The 18,155-nt window shown below is 36.1% G+C and overlaps 1 protein-coding gene across 1 annotated transcript in view; it reads right to left on the reverse strand.

The window, feature by feature from the left end:
- Positions 1-18,155, reverse strand: part of LOC145267096 (aspartate aminotransferase, cytoplasmic-like) — a 69,009-nt gene that overhangs the window by 27,926 nt on the left and 22,928 nt on the right. The window contains exons 3-6 of the mRNA XM_080123093.1: positions 16,458-16,566; positions 10,392-10,504; positions 7,727-7,831; positions 799-949 (exon numbers count right to left, since the gene is read on the reverse strand). Of these exons, the coding sequence (XP_079979219.1) occupies positions 799-949; positions 7,727-7,831; positions 10,392-10,504; positions 16,458-16,566 (478 nt within the window). The remainder of the gene's footprint in view (positions 1-798; positions 950-7,726; positions 7,832-10,391; positions 10,505-16,457; positions 16,567-18,155) is intronic.

The raw sequence follows: 18,155 nt of genomic DNA on the forward strand, positions 1-18,155 counted from the left end.
AACTAGTTAACCTCCAAGAGTAAATATATAGTTTTTAATATTAACTCTTAATTGCGACAAAGTTGATCATGGATGTAAGTTTATCAGTCTTTGTTTTATAGTTATCAGGGTTTTATGTTGCGAGTGAAATAGTCACATTTGCAAGAGATTTTCCCAAGTCGTAACTAGAAATAATAAAACACTTATCTTTTGCCGATTGTGTTTTTTTCCACAGACAATCTTACACAGCTCACTGTTGAGTGAAAAATGTATTTTTAACTTCTTTTTTGTTTAAATAAAATGAGCAAAGTCAAATTATTTGAACAATAGATTAAATTACTTGTAGTAATTTAAACGTGCAGCAGTTGCTCAAAGTCAGCAAAATGTTATTTAAAAAAGGGGAACATTCAAAGGAAGATGTGTTGGGCTGAAGAAGTAAATTAAAGATTGTCTCTTACAATGTGATTTTATTGTTTGTATTGAACTATGTAGCACAATATTACTTTGAGTATTTATTAGTATTATTAATTTATCTCATTTGGGAGAGTTTCTATATTTAAAATACAATGGACATTATTTTCATAGAAATGTTAATATTTGCTGTGTGTTATTGTTTTTTTTTTCTGCCCAAAAAACTAGTTTATTGCATTATCCTGAAAAATATTAGTTTTATCAAAGCATTTGTTGAATCAATGTTTCTTATTCTGTGGAATTTCTATGTGTCTTCTTAGCATTAAACTAATAGGAAAACTAAATTTATTCCTTCAAGAGTAAAATAAAAGATTGCCTTATATTTAAAAAAAAAAAAAAAAAACTTACTGTAAAGTCCAAAGTTTTTCGAATAAGATTGGGCAGAGACAAATTCAAATCCTCGTGAGACAAAGTAACGAGGAGCCCAAGCATCGGCTTCCAGGTCTCCTGTGGCGAAACCTTGGTATGCGATGTCCATGAGAACATTAAGCTTTTTCTCCTGTCAAAAAAAAAAAAAAAAAAAAAAAAAAAAAAAAAAAAAAAAGGAAAAATATTTAATCAAATTAAATAATTTATATCATTCAGACTACTGTTTTTTTTTTGTTTCTTTTTTTCCGGGTGGGAGGGGCCACCTATCAAGGCCCAGGGGCCACTCTAGGGTAATGGTTAATAAGTGTTAGGTAAACGGTGAGACAACATGATCAGTAATGGTGGAACTTGGGCAAGGAATAATTATTTAAGAGGATGGCTCAACAAGAATTTATTTACATTAGACTTGAAAACAACCATGTTGTAGTCAGCTGGGAAACAACTCCATTGTATTGTGTTCCACAGATGGACAATTCTAGGAAAGAAATTCTGCCCGTAGAAGTTTTTATTTAGCTTTAGGCACAGATAGAGCGTGACGGAAATTGTTGATGGTTGTTGTTGTAGCTTGACAAGTATTTGTTGTCATTGTTTTACAGAAGATGGGGGTGTGGGGGCATAGATCAAAGTCGATTAGAGCACCTGCCATCAAAGTAACGATAGAGCAGAGATAGACTCGCAACATCGCTTCTGGGAGAAAGAGGTAGAAGAGAGGCGAAATGGTCCTCCCCAACCTCTCAGTGTCACTTATTGGATAGATTTCTATCAATATTTGGTAATGGTGAATAAAAGGAGACAGGAGCTTTTAAACACACCGGAAGTTGGCACACGTCTCTCTCAATTTAGCTATGGAAGCACAGAATCGATACAATTTTCAATTATATTTTATGTCTATTTTTTTTTTTTAACTTAATTAAACATAGTTATTTAAAAAGATATGCAATGAGGATTTGTTTTGTTTTTTTCAAATATAGTTTTTTTTATTTAAACCTGCATAATCTATTACAATCTTTTTTTACTAATTATTTTTTAAATTTTTTTAATCGCATTCTTTATCAATTTAAAAAAAAATTTTTTTTTAATCGCATATCTTTTCAAATAACTATGTTTATTTAAGTTACTGTTATATATTTTGTCAAACTATTTATTTTTAAAATATATTTATTTACAGAAACATGTAAAAAAAATATGAAGGCGTCACAGTTTCAGCAGTTTTAAAAAAGGTGAATGTGCAACAGAAAATAGTTTAACAATTTAAAAATGTGAATATTTCACACATGTTAAAAACACTAATGTTGCACAGAGGGGTGGGGTTTTTTTTGTTATTATATAGTTGAGTGTTCATATTGGAGAGAGAAATATATCGTGTACATTTTAAAGAGAGACAGGGGACATGTAATAAACGATGAAAGGGGGATAGAAGAGAGAGGAGAACATTTATACATTTCTGGGAATGTTTCTTCTTAACACATATAGAAGAGGAGAGATCGGTTCTTATGACAAAAGGGGGAACAGTCATTACTTACGATAGAGAGGAAGACATTACTTAAGATGGAGAGACACATTACTTAAGGATGAGGTTAATACAATGTTCATTATCAAGATGAGTGTGGGAACAAAGTTCATTTAAATACGATTTCACATTACCTTCAATTTGGTAGAAAGACAACAACGAAGACGGCAGTTACAAAATATTATGTTTCTTTTATTACTTCGGCCAGTTGCAATGATTTCACATTCAGGAATTCAAAAGTCACTACATGATTACAACTTCTAACCCTTCGCTTCCAAAGGGGGACTCCTTCTGACCAATGTCAGCTCTGTCTCCCATCTGTCCAACTCTCTCCCTGTCTCACTAAAACTAGCCAACTATATTGAGAACTCATCCCCCGGCCATGACGTCATGCACATGTCCAAGAATGTGCTCCTCTCACGTGGTCCTGAACTCACGTGGCTAAAACATGCACTGTTCAGACATGTCTGCAGACGAGAATTCTCTGACCTATTTTCCAACATATTTTTTCTAAGGGACCTGGTTTCAATTCAATTTTCATAAAAAGAATTGAATCATCAAATTCCTCTTCAAACAAACATATCTGCTATTTTATATTAAACTAGCATGGGTGCCCGGCGTTGCCCGGGTGTTTGGAGGTGTATGCTGAGCAAAAAAAAAGGGGGTAATTTTTTAAACTTTGACCCCTATTATGACCCCTGAAAATTTATTGTTTTGGGCTCAAATCAAGTTATTAAGTTAGATCCATGTCCACGGAAGCTATATCTAAAATTTAAAGTGTGTAGACCCAAAATTGTCGGAGAAGTTTGGTAGAGTTCTCAAAGCTCAAATCGTTGGACTTTGACCCCTTAATCGCCAAATTTCTGGCTAAAAACCGATCACATAGATTTTTCCAAATCTCAGTACCCTGTATATCAAATTTCGAGTCTGTAGACTAAAAATTGACAGAGTTATTTCGTAGGGAAATGTACACAGACACACACACACACACACACTTTCACTTTTATAGATATATAGATTTAAAATTTGAGTCTGACAGAATGACAAAATTATATTGCAAACCGATATATTAAACAAACGAACTTCAAAGAGACAAATGAACACATAAGTAAAAACAATTTGTATTAGAAAACATTTATTATTCCACGTCTTTTTTTTACAGACCTGACGACTGAGGTTCGCTCTTAATAAAAATTGTTTTTTATAGTCTTAATTTTGACTTCCTTTTTCATAAAAAACTAAAAAAAAAATCAAGAAAGAAAAGAAATTTAATTTTATTTTTTCATTAATTTCTTTCTGTGCAAAGCAATTCTTTCAAACTTACTCTGTTTCCAAAATGTTTTTATTTTATTCCCCTCCCCCTTCATTCATTTTCCTCCGCATCCTGGCAAGATTACTGTACACATAGATTCGAAAAAATAGTCAAAAACAAATATATAAATAAATGTTATCAAAGGCAAGATAAGTTACTTTTCTACCTAACTGGATATCTTTTTTGTGTTTTTATTCAATGTAATATATTTATTCAGCTCGAAAAACATACAGTGTTTACCGATGTGTTGGAAAATTCAAGATGGCGTCTCACACCCTCTTTAACACCGTAAGTTTGGGAAAAGGTGTTATAAATAAAAAACTATACAAAATACTATTAAAAACCCGCCGAATATATGTCAACCTATGTCACGGTAACATATATTGAGCGAGTTTTTAACAGTATTTTAACAGGGCACATCGTAAAAACTGACCCATTAATTTTCCTGAAGTAAAAACTATATAGTTTTTAAACTTTTAAAACTGTACATTATAAAAAGAAAACTGTTCGAGTGATTTTTTTTTTTTTTTTTTTTTTTTACATGGGTGTCACCACTTATCAAGGCCCAGAGGCCACTCAAGGATAAGGGTTAATAGGTATACATTAGTCATTGTGATTTTAGCATAGTAAACAGTGGGAATTTTGTAACTTGGATTACTTGAAAAAGAAAACTGTTCGAATGATTGAAAATGAAAACAAAATAACAATGTAAATATATTGATAAGAAAAAAACAAAAACAAACGAAGTTTCCGTTTCAGGAACCCGAGTTTAATTTTATGTCGTAATCATTCAACTCGTTAGCGGTTTTATTCAGCGATTAGGGATAACCATACGACATATCTAATTACCAAAGCGATTTTTTTTTAATTTTTTTTTTTTATTAAAACTAAACCTGTTTAGTTTTAATGAACCAATTTTTTTAAAGCCAACACTTTAGTTATTTTGAGAGCGTGCAACTGCACCCGAAAGGTTGATTAGGAAACTCCAAATCCTTTTATGACTCGGAAAAAAAAGGGCTTTTTATCGGCTTAAATGATAAACTAATGTTAAATATTAGTATTTGCCATCGATTCTGAAATAAAATGAAATCCTGACATTGTGATCATTTTTGCAGGTGTTATGTGCCAAATATTGAAATAAGAATGTTTAAATTCAATTATTGTAATTTAAGTCTTTAATTTTAAAGTCGATTTTATTTATAAAATATCTTTTTAGAAATCAATCTCAAAAACAATCTGAACAATAAATCTCTTTTGTTATGGCTAAGTTTTTGTCAAGGGTAGAAATTATAATAGACAAGTATTCATCCATGATGACATTTTACCGATTTCCTGGTTTACAGGTATTCTTGCTAAATTTCTTCGAAAGAATTGACATAAACAATACTTCAACTAAATACGTATATTTCATGCAATAATGACTTTTATTTCTTCTGACTTTTCCTAAACTAAACATAAAACATCGGTTAGGGTTATTTAACATTCTGTAAAAGTACCTTCCGTTTTTTTTTTTGTTTGTTTTTTTTTTGTACTTCTGCAGAGAAGGTAAAAAACCGATAAAAACTGGATATATTTTTTGTGTTTTTATTCAATTTAACATGTTTATTCAGCTCGAAAAGAATACAGTGTTTACCGATGTGTTGGAAAATTCAAGATGGCGTCTCACACATTCTTTAACACCGTAAGTTTGGGAAAAGGTGTTATAAATAAAAAACTATACAAAATACTATTAAAAACCCGCCGAATATATGTCAACCTATGTCACGGTAACATATATTGAGCGAGTTTTTAACAGTATTTTAACCGGTTTTTTTATTTATTACACCTTTTTCCAAACTTACCGTGTTAAAGAGAGAATCGGCCGCCATCTTGAATTTTCCAATACATCAGTAAACACTGTATGCTTTTCGAGCTGAATAAACATGTTAAATTGAATAAAAACACGAAAAATTTGCTTTTGATAACATTTATTTGTTATATATTTGTTTTTTTGCAACTTATTCGAATCTATGTGTACAGTAATACAAACCCGAAATGAATTTAAGACCACGAGTGAAATGAGAAAAAGAAGTCAGCGGGTTTGGTTGCCATAACAACGTGACGGTAGTGAACGTGTGTGTGTGCGTGTGTGCGCGTATTTCGTGTAGTTTAGTTTCGTATAATAGTTTCGTATTTTTTTAATTTGTAAATAACAAGTTATTAAAAAATTAAACCCTTCCAAGATGGACAATAAATAAAGCCATAATATTTTATGGTAAAGGTAAGAGCGTAGAAACGATTGTTTTTTAGGAGATGTGATTATTGGATTAACCAATCAGAAATCGTCTGTGGCACACACACATCTGTTTTTATAGATATATATAGAAGATAGATATAGATATAGATAGATAGAAGATAGATTAAATGTTAAATAGATTTTGTAAATAGTACAGTTGAAATGATTAGAATATTTCCAATATGTAATAAGGTCGAGGTAATTAGTTTAAGAGATTTAATATAATGTGATATGCAAATGAGCATAAGTCATTCGATATGGGGGTGGTTTGTAGAATAGTATATAAAGAAATTAGGCAAAGATTCTTATGTCTCCTATAACAGAAACATCCTAAAATGGGTTCTAATGTTTCTCTACCAGGAGAGATCTACCCTCTTACCTCCTTTATATTTCGTTGATGATGGAGAGCTGTACACACAGACAGAAACACACAAACCCTATTACTTTATAAAAATATAGACTAAACAATGGGAATTCCTTCCTGAATCTATTCCCGACCTATTTCCAAAACTTGCTTTCCAGGTTCAAATCTCGATCTATCCTATCTCATTTTTATTTATTTAATGTTTTTCTTACTTACAAGAAAAGGGGACATGTTCTTGTAACACTAAATTCAAACAACATAAGTATGAATAGATTACGCAGGTTTAAATAATAAAACTGTTTGAAAAAAAAAAAAAAGGAAAAAAAAAACAAAAACAGAAAAAAAAAAGAAAAACAGCCTACATGTTTGAAAAAAATATATTAACAAAAGAATTTATAAAAAATATATAAAAATACATAAACTTTTTTATTAATTGTTTTTTTTAATCGCATATCTTTTTTGCAATTAAAGAATAAAAAACAATTGATTAAAAAGTTTACGTATTTTTATATATTTTTATTATAGGGGGGGGGGTGAAAAAAAATAAATAAATAAACATAAAATGTATTTGAAAATTGTATCAATTCTGTGCTTCCATAGCTAAATTAAGAGACGCGTGTGCCAACCCCAACCAATTTTTTTTTTTTAAACTTTGAACTGTTTTTGATGCTCAGAAGACAGTACGTTTTCGTCAGCCATCTTGATTGCATGTTTAAACTTAGCAGCTCAACAAGATTTCTTTTTCAAACCAAATAAAACCGAATTAAAACGCTTTTCTACCTACCTGGAGAAGTTTTGTGTAATTTATGTTGCTTTTGCTAACATTCATTTGTTACATTTTTTTTTTTTTAATTTTTTATTTTTTATTTTATTCGATTTTCACCCCAAACAAGGAACACTGCCACTTTGAAGTAAGGGGCTACTATTGGGGACATAAGTTGCAGGGGCATTATGAAGGGAGATGAGTAACAAGATGTCTGTTCACATTACACTTGAACTTCTGCATGTCAGTACAGTTGGGAAAGCAGAATTCCGGAAAGGAGTTCCAAAGTCTAGCAGTTCTGGGGAAGAAACTATTAGAGTAGAAGGCTTTCTTACACCAAGGGATCTCTAATGTGAAGGGGTGAGATTTAGCTACTTGTCGGGTTTGTCAGGGGTATTCATGTCGAGGGGAACTTTTAACTTTTTCCGTTTGTTGGTTTCGTCTTATTTTAGTATTTTTAGCTTTGTGCTAATTTAAATTTTATTTCACTCATAACTATTATTCTTATTTTTATTATTTTCTATTTATATTAATGCATTTTTTTTCATAATTTTTCAGAATAGGAAAATAAAAGCGTTGGGCAATGTTAAGTTAATGTTAGAAAATATGATTATTATTAGAATGGTCATCCATATTTTTAAAATTGTTGGCCAAATTCTAAAAACCAAGTTAGAGTTACTTACTTCACAGGCATCAGCAATCTGTTTCCACTGGTCATGTGTGGGATCAACTCCTGTGGGGTTGTGGGCGACAGCATGGAGGATAACCACAGCATTTTCTGGTGCAGCCTGAAAAAAAGAGGCGGAAGGGAGGCAAAATATTAAGAAATATAATCTGAAAATTAAAAAGTGAAACAAAAAAAAACTAAAAGAGATGTAAAGTAATAACAAAAAAAAAAAACAATACAAAAAAACAACAATGCAAAAAAAAAACAACAATGCAAAAAAAAAACAAACAATGCAAAAAAAAAAAAAACAATGCAAAAAAAAAAAAAAACAATGCAAAAAAAAAAAAAACAATGCAAAAAAAAAAAAAAAAACAATGCAAAAAAAAAAAAAAACAATGCAAAAAAAAAAAAAACAGGGGGAGAGAGAGACAGGGACAAGACGGGAGAGAGAGGGGGAAAACCGGTGGGGGGGGGACAAGATTGTGGAGGTCGAGAGACCGGTGGGGTGGGGGGAGAGAAGAGAGACGGGGGGGGGGACAAGACGGGGGGGACAGAGAGACGGGGACAAGAGCTGTGGAGGTCGAGAGACGGGGACAAGAGCTGTGGAGGTCGAGAGACGGGGACAAGAGCTGTGGAGGTCGAGAGACGGGGACAAGAGCTGTGGAGGTCGAGAGACGGGGACAAGAGCTGTGGAGGTCGAGAGACGGGGACAAGAGCTGTGGAGGTCGAGAGACGGGGACAAGAGCTGTGGAGGTCGAGAGACGGGGACAAGAGCTGTGGAGGTCGAGAGACGGGGACAAGAGCTGTGGAGGTCGAGAGACGGGGACAAGAGCTGTGGAGGTCGAGAGACGGGGACAAGAGCTGTGGAGGTCGAGAGACGGGGACAAGAGCTGTGGAGGTCGAGAGACGGGGACAAGAGCTGTGGAGGTCGAGAGACGGGGACAAGAGCTGTGGAGGTCGAGAGACGGGGACAAGAGCTGTGGAGGTCGAGAGACGGGGACAAGAGCTGTGGAGGTCGAGAGACGGGGACAAGAGCTGTGGAGGTCGAGAGACGGGGACAAGAGCTGTGGAGGTCGAGAGACGGGGACAAGAGCTGTGGAGGTCGAGAGACGGGGACAAGAGCTGTGGAGGTAGAGAGACGGGGACAAGAGCGGTGGAGGTCGAGAGACGGGGACAAGAGCGGTGGAGGTCGAGAGACGGGGACAAGAGCGGTGGAGGTCGAGAGACGGGGACAAGAGCGGTGGAGGTCGAGAGACGGGGACAAGAGCGGTGGAGGTCGAGAGACGGGGACAAGAGCGGTGGAGGTCGAGAGACGGGGACAAGAGCGGTGGAGGTCGAGAGACGGGGACAAGAGCGGTGGAGGTCGAGAGACGGGGACAAGTCCGGTGGAGGTCGAGAGACGGGGACAAGTCCGGTGGAGGTCGAGAGACGGGGACAAGTCCGGTGGAGGTCGAGAGACGGGGACAAGTCCGGTTGAGGTCGAGAGACGGGGACAAGTCCGGTTGAGGTCGAGAGACGGGGACAAGTCCGGTTGAGGTCGAGAGACGGGGACAAGTCCGGTTGAGGTCGAGAGACGGGGACAAGTCCGGTTGAGGTCGAGAGACGGGGACAAGTCCGGTTGAGGTCGAGAGACGGGGACAAGTCCGGTTGAGGTCGAGAGACGGGGACAAGTCCGGTTGAGGTCGAGAGACGGGGACAAGTCCGGTTGAGGTCGAGAGACGGGGACAAGTCCGGTTGAGGTCGAGAGACGGGGACAAGTCCGGTTGAGGTCGAGAGACGGGGACAAGTCCGGTTGAGGTCGAGAGACGGGGACAAGTCCGGTTGAGGTCGAGAGACGGGGACAAGTCCGGTTGAGGTCGAGAGACTGGGGCAAGTCCGGCTGAGGTCGAGAGACGGGGACAAGTCCGGCTGAGGTCGAGAGACGGGGACAAGTCCGGCTGAGGTCGAGAGACGGGGACAAGTCCGGCTGAGGTCGAGAGACGGGGACAAGTCCGGTTGAGGTCGAGAGACGGGGACAAGTCCGGTTGAGGTCGAGAGACGGGGACAAGTCCGGTTGAGGTCGAGAGACGGGGACAAGTCCGGTTGAGGTCGAGAGACGGGGACAAGTCCGGTTGAGGTCGAGAGACGGGGACAAGTCCGGTTGAGGTCGAGAGACGGGGACAAGTCCGGTTGAGGTCGAGAGACGGGGACAAGTCCGGTTGAGGTCGAGAGACGGGGACAAGTCCGGTTGAGGTCGAGAGACGGGGACAAGTCCGGTTGAGGTCGAGAGACGGGGACAAGTCCGGTTGAGGTCGAGAGACGGGGACAAGTCCGGTTGAGGTCGAGAGACGGGGACAAGTCCGGTTGAGGTCGAGAGACGGGGACAAGTCCGGTTGAGGTCGAGAGACGGGGACAAGTCCGGTTGAGGTCGAGAGACGGGGACAAGTCCGGTTGAGGTCGAGAGACGGGGACAAGTCCGGTTGAGGTCAAGAGACGGGGACAAGTCCGGTTGAGGTCAAGAGAGGGGGACAGCATTGGCTTAGGTGAGAAACAAAAAAAAAAAAAAAAAAAAAGTGACATAGAATATAAGAAATAGAGGAAATAACAGAACAGTCCAAAAAATTTTTTTGTTCTGAAGCAAACTATTTTCTACACAGTTTATCCTTGATATATTTTGGTAATTAAACATCAGAATAACTTACCTTGAGATCTTCAACCATTCCTTCGATATTCAAACTTCTTGTTTCTGCATCCCAATAACGGTATTCTCTAACATCTGTGTAACCTGACGCTCGGTAGACGCCCATATGGTTGCCTGCAAATAAACAAAACCATTTTTTTTAAAAAGCGATCACTTTATTGTAGCTTATCAAGAGAAATAAAAGCATGCATATCGGTTGATTCTAGCTTATAACAAGATCTATATATAAAAGCGAGAATGTGTGTGTGTGAGGACACTTCTCAACCTGTATACTCAACAAATTTAAGTTAAAATTTGGTATAAAGGGTATTCAGACATGCGGAAAACTTTTAATCAGTTTTCATCCAGTAAAAAGGGCTGTTAAGAGGTCAAAATTGAAAAATTGGTACTTAGGGGTCATCGGATTTTTGTTTTTCAATTGTTTCACGACTGTGCATGCTTGAATCATTCACATTATGTTAAGAATAAGTTTATGATGGCATGCACCTGAGATGGGGTGATTTCCAGATTGTCTAGTGTGGCATCTGTCCGCAAAGGAAAGTCAGGGAGGGGGTGGTTTGCAGGGTCCAGTGTGGAGTTGGAGGCAAACCGACTGGCAAGCATGTTAGCCTTCTCGGTTGCTGAGCAAACAGCCTCATGATTGTTGGATAGTGGAGGAATTGTTGATTGCTCATTATTTACTACACTGTTGTAGATTTTCCAGAAGTCACGGGTTCCTAATTTCTGTGCTTCGATGCGTTTTTTGGTGGTTTCAGTAAATTCTCTCTTAGCTGTCACTATTTCTTTCTTACAGTTATTTCTGGCTTTTATATACTTCTGTCTGTTTGAACTGGACTTATGTCGGTTAAATCTGCGGTACACATGCTGCCTTTGTGCAATGGCAGCTGCACAAGTAGAAGTAAACCATTGAGGAGAGTGGGGCTTGCTATAAAACTTCCACGTGGGAACATGTGCTTCAATTGCAGTTTTGAACCGCTCAGTGGTCTCATGTGCGCACTGTTCAGCAGGAAGTGAGAAGATATTTCGCCATGGGGCGTCTCTGATGAGATCCCTGATGGCTTCCCAGTCAGCCTTTTGACAATATCTCGTTGTTTTGAGTAATGGCTCTTCTGTTTTGGCTCTAGAGTTTAGTGCGATCTCCACTATTATCACTACATGATCAGCATTTCCAAGTGGGCTGTGGGCATTCGTAACGCAATCATCAGGGACTGTGGTCAGAAACAGATCCAACAGTGATGTGTGTTGTTCTTGCCATGGAAGTAACGATAAAACAAAGACAGGCTCGCAATGTCTCTTCTGTGGGAGAGAGGTTGCAGGGAAGAGAAAAAGGCTTCCCCCACTAAGCCACGAAGTCTATTTTGTACTCTGTCAAGGCAGGATAGGCTGTTTTAAGCAGTTCCAGCCCAGATGTGGCAGCAGTCCTCCATCCTTGGGCGTACTTGGCTTTTATATAGATAGAGAATTGCATCAGCAATGAGATATCTTCTGGAGCGGTAGAAGGATCCTACCATTTTTCCAGCGACCTTGGCAACAGACTTTATGTACATGTTCCATTTCAGATCAGGAGTAAAGGTCAATCCCAGAAGCCCATTTCAGGCCAGGAATAAAGGTCAATCCCAGACACTTGTCAAAACATGGAGTCTCCCCAAGACGAGAGCCATCCATTTCAATTGATGCCAGATGGGGATCAGAGTGTTGATGATGTAAAGATAAGAGCTTGGTTTTAGATGCATTAAAAGTAACCAGCCACCTCTTCTCCCACTGTACCATGCGCTCAAGATTAGAGAAGAGAGAACTTAGTCATTTAATCACATCGAGACGTCTAATCACTTGGTGATTTCCAAAAGCGCTTGAAGGGTATTATTTTTTCACTACATCATATTTGTCTATTTTTATAATAAAATAGTTATTAAAAAGGTTTCTTTAATAATATTCTGTATTGTTTTTGTTAAGTTCGGTAATATTTGTTAACATGTAGTAAAAAAAATAGAAAATTAAACAATTTCTAGAAGCTTCTTTACATTTTTCAATGAAAAATGAATTAAAATAAATGTTATGTTTATTGTTAATTTGTTAAAATGTTTTTAAAAAGTGGCTGATATTTACTTTAAGCGAACAGATAGCCTCTCCTCTAACCCTTGCATGATTGGCGATGGGGGGGGGCAGTTTTAACCTATAGATTTTAATCTCTTGTAAAAAATAACCCCAAAATTGTCAAAGGGGATAAAAATTTAACGTACATAATCACATAACATTATTACATAAATTGTAATTTTTTCCCTTGGGTGATGATTAATTGTCTCGGTCAAGTGATTAAATATCAACGTGATGAAAAAACCATGTGATGAAATGTCTAATGATTATATGTCCATGATTAATAGGGCTATAACAGCATATTCTTTTCATCATTTTGACTCGAGTGTGTATCCATTGATATCTTATATGCTTTTATATAGAGTGATGTGGTTCTCAGTTGATTGATTGTGTCAGATATATACTGATTAGTCAGTGATAACAAGGGCTAGGACAACAGCATATTCTTTTCGTTGTTTTGACTCTCGAGTGTGTATCCGTTGATATCTTATATGCTTTTATATAGAGTGATGTGGTTCTCAGTTGATTAATTGTGTCAATTGTGAGAGTCAAAACAATAAGAATATGCTGTTGTCATAGCCCTAGTGATTAATAGTTGGGTTATTAAACGTCAGGTGATTAAATGTCTGTAAACCTTCAACACATGCCAGCATGAACTAGCTGAGCATGTGGGGATCCTTTTCTATAAGTGAAATATTTATTTTCATCAGGACTAATGTTTGTGCAAATTTTTTTTTTAAAAATCCAAGGTATGGTTATTGAGAAAAGTGTGAACAAGCAAACGGATGACCGGGAGTGAATTACTAGGTCCAATCCCTTCTTTGTGGGGGGACCAAAAATGGATTTTAAATCTGATAATGTGAAATAATAATGAAAATTAAAAAAAAATTCCGGGCAACGCTGGATAGGGACAGTTAGTATGTAATAAATAGATTCAGAAAAGGTCAAGGAATAATTCAATAAGTTTAAGAGATAAAAAAAAATAACTAATAAACAACAACAAGCTAAAAGAAAAAAAAAACAAAAAACAAAAAACACTTGACCTCCTTGTCAATTTAAATGCCACTTGTGCTTTTTTTATCAAGCTGGTTAATAAACAAATTTTTAGAAAGCAAATTATACAGCAAGACATTTTTTCATGTGTTTATTTTTTTTTTTTATTATCTGATACAAAGATTTCAAGGTTAGGTCGCTAATGAGAAGACAGAGGAGACACAAAATTTTATGAACAAGTCCATAGTCTAATAAAAATAAACAAAACAAAAATATTTCCCATACTGCAATAAAGACCAATGTGTATTTAGATATATAATCTTCAAAGTTTTTCAACCTTTAAAACCGTAAAAGAAAAAAAAGAAAAACCTTTGAATTCCAAATCCTTCATTAGAAAACTCATTTGTTCGTCAATTAAATCTCTCGTGCATTAGTTTCATTCCAAGAATTTATGACAGTCTTAATATTATTGTAGGGATCATAAGTTGCTGACCATGAAAAACGGTTTCGAGGATTTAAAAAAAATAAATAGTATTCTATTGGCTCCCCAGCAGTGCTGATTAATCACCACCTCCTTCAAAACATGAGAACAAAAACGTTCCAGATATCAATGATATCTATATCTATCTATCGATGTATATGTATTTGCATGAATTAAAATACACTACTTATGCATATTTTGCAACTAGGCAACACCAGTGGCCTGCTAGTATATATATTATATACTGGCAGTTCAACCAGACTTTGCTCGGGCCCTATGTACTGTTCATAACTATGTGCATATGTATATGTATATATATATATATATATATATATATATATATTAATAAGTTTGACTCATGTCCAGGAAACCTACATCTAAAATTTCAAGTGTTTAGATCCAAAATTGGCGGAGGAGGTTGGTAGAGTCTGCAAAGGTAAACTCTTTCAACTTTGACCTCTTGGCAGCCAAATTTTTGCCCAAAAACTGATTTAAAAGAAGCTTGCTGCATTTCTGAATGGTTAGTAAAAATGATACAAGTTTGAGTTACTGATACATTTTTTTGGTCAAATTATTTTTAATGTTCATTTGTTTTATTAGGGTGGTTTATAATTATTAAATTTTGACCATCTGCTACGTATGCATCTGGATAATACTTCCTCTTTTAGGTTTAAACATGTTGATTGGGTGTCATTGAATTTCAATATAGCCAGAGATTCAAATCTACAGAGTACAAAATTCATCCCCAACTCTGTATGTCTTCAAGGAGCTTAATATTTCCCATTTTATATGAAAGGTAATTTTCCTATCTTTCAGGTTCCATATGTATTTTGCTAATTTGGTTTTTTAAGAATCTATTTTTAAAGGAGTGCCTGTGGGTACACAGGCCGGCACTTCTTTAAAAATAGATCCTAAAACGTTAGCAAAATATATATGATACCAGAAAGATATGAAAATTCCCTTTAATATAAAATGTGAAATATTAAGTTCCTTCTTTCCTTCTTTTGTGTTTCAGGTTCGAACCCATCTATTGTGGCTAATTTTTAATTAAAAAAATTTTTTTTTTCAGTCACACGGGCACTCGCTATTTTGATTGAAAGAAAAGTAGCTTTGATTGATTTTTTTTTTTTTTTAAGGGAGGTTGTCACCTACTTTTTGGGGTGATTCTATTCTTTTGTGAGGGTTGCTTAGTATAGCAACTGTGTCCAAACTGAATTTTATGTCCACCCGAACAACACCGGGTATCCCTGCTAGTCTATCATATAAAGGAGACCTGTGTGTGTGTGTATGTGTGTGTGTGTGTGTGTTTGTCTGTGTTTCTATGTTTACTAATAACTTTCGGCAGCCGCCTCCAACCAGGTAGAAACTGGTACCATCTGAAAGAACAATGCCTCGGATGCTTAATATGTGAAAATTAAAAAAAAAAAGATAAATTTTGTGGTGATTAACTGGACCATTTTTTGGAGGGGGGGGGTCAGCTTTCACGTCGCATTTTTCGCAAGTCACACACATGCATCAAACTGTATAAAAATGTTATTTTGCAGTGTCAAGACGTCATACATAAGCAATGGTGGCTGTAACAGCTTTTCTCTTCTTTTCACCTTTCAGGTTTGAACCCAGTTGCCACGGCTAATTGTTTGTATTTTATTTATTTATTTATTTTTTTTTTAGTTGCACGGGCACTAGCTGCTATTTTGATTGAAAGAAAAGTTGTTTTTGACTCCTTTATTTTATTTTTATTTTTTTGTAGAGGGAGGGGTGGGGTTCCAGCACAAGGGCAAGAAAAAGTGCTTCTCTTCAGCCGAAATATCTTTTGTCACCAATATCTTTTTTTGTATTTTTGAAACTGCTGTAAGGGTATCGATGAAAGTGTTCAATATCCTTAGCAAAGCAGGTGTGTCCAAACCAAACTTCATGTCCACCCAGGCAACGACAGGTATCCATGCTAATAATCTATACATCTATAAAAGTGAGAATGTGTGTGAGGACACTTCTCAACCTATATACTCAACAAATTTTTGATTTATAGACTTGAAATTTGGTATATAGGATATTCGGGCACGTGAAAAACTTTAATCAGTTTTCATCTGGAAAGAAGGTCTACTAAGGAGTCTAAATTGAAAAATTGGTACTTGGGTGGGGACATCAGATTTTTATCTGCTTTACGACTGCGCATTCGCAAATCGTTCACAATATGTTAAGAATAAGTAGGTTTGAAAACATTTTTTAAAGATCGTGTCAAGCTGGTCTAATGGTTATCATATTTAACTCACTGTCTTTAGATTTTGGTTTCAATCTCAGCTAGATTTTTTTTTTTTTTTTACTTACAAGAAGTGAACCGTTTAGAAAAAACACAATACATGCATGCACACGTCTCAGTTCTTTCCATTTTTTTTTTTTTTTAACTTTATTTTTTTAATGAATTTAACGATATGTTTAATATTGTGACCGGTTGGGTATTTCTAATAATTCCATAAAAAAAAATTTCTTCAATCTTACCCCAAGTTGGTTTAGAAACTAACACAGTCTCAGCTTTCCCAATATTCTTGAAGAACTCTGCTGAGAGTCGGATAGCGCCGGTTCCACCCAAGGCTTGTACACCGACCACCTACAAAATAAAGTCACAAGTAGTAAACATTTAAAACAATAAATTTTTGTGGAAATTTGGTGCTCAAAATCTGGCCATCAAATTCGTTTTAAATTTAATTACAAGTTTACGAATATTCTTAAACTTTAAGTTTGACCATTTTGTGAGGTAATGTTATGACAAATAATTTGGGAAGAAACAAAAATCTGTGATAGAAATTAGTGTTGGCATGATTAATCAGAATCGGAATTGGGAATCGGTAAAAATCAGAACTTTTTGGGGTATCTGAATCAGTATCAGAAAAATTTATACTTTTTTCTGATGCAAAAAACGATTCTTTAAATTGTGCTTTTTTTATTTGATTTCGTTTGAAGCAAAATCTTCCACTGCTGATAATAATGATTAAAAAATATTTGTTGATTTTGAACAAACAGTAAAACTAAAATAAAATCTAAAAATCATCACAAGTGTTTTTTTACGTGCGAGAAAATCTCTACACGTTTAACATGCGTTTTTATGGTAATCGTGAAAAAATAACTATAGTTAAATATTTAGAGAATTATAAAGAATCGGAATCGGTAATTGTATCAGAATCGGGCAAAATACTGGAATCGTCACATCACTGATAGAAATGCTGAATGAAGCTTTTGACAATTGGATTTTCTTTATAAAAGATTTATAAAAAATCAGAAATTTAGTACAGAATCGGGGAAAATTATTGGAATCGTCACTTCACGGATAGAAATGCAGTTCTGTGCAATAGAAATGATGAATGAAATTTCTGACAATCAGATTTTTTTTTTTTTTTTTAATTACGAACGAGTTGCCACTTATCAAAAACCCGATTGAAATTGAAACAAAATAAAAATCCAGACTATATTTTGTATTATTAATGTTATCTACTTTGTTGCATTTAAAAGAATTCGTCATTTTTTTAATGATATTGAAGATGTCTTTTTTTTTTTTTTTAAATTCCATTTTCACCCCAAACAAGGCAAAGCGCGAGTTTGAAGTAGAGGGCTACTATCGAGGACATAAGTTGCAGGGATATTATGAAGGGAGACGAGTAGCAAGATGTCTGTTCACATTACACTTGAACTTCTGCATGTCAGTGTAATTGGGAAAGCAGAATCCCAGAAGGGAGTTACAAAGTCTAGCAGTTCGGGGGAAGAAACTATTAGGTTTTCTTTCACCTACGGATCTCTACTGTGTAGGGGTGGGATTTAGCTGCTTGTCAGGTTTGTCGAAGGTATTTACGTCAAGGGGGTACAAGTGCTTGTAGTTCATCAGAACATTCACCATTAAAATACTTGTAGAACAGGCAGAGGGATGCAACATTTCATCGATGAGACAGAGGCTGAAGCTTAGATGATAGTTCAGGCCTATCGGGTTGACGACTGTCTTTTTAAGCCTGTCCAGGAGTGAGAGACTAGTAGCAGATGTGCCAGCCCAAATATGACAACACTACATAGACAGATGGTGGCCTTACAGAGGCACAGGATACTTATTGATTCTTATGATAATATCACTAAGGAGCATGTTTTGGTTCATTATTTAACATTCATATTTATTTTCTGATGATAAACTTTTTTTGCACTCTGCAACTAACT

The sequence above is a fragment of the Euprymna scolopes genome, chromosome 42, assembly GCF_053919585.1.
Source record: "Euprymna scolopes isolate OS-2025 chromosome 42, ASM5391958v1, whole genome shotgun sequence".
Taxonomy (NCBI): Eukaryota; Metazoa; Mollusca; class Cephalopoda; order Sepiida; family Sepiolidae; genus Euprymna; species Euprymna scolopes.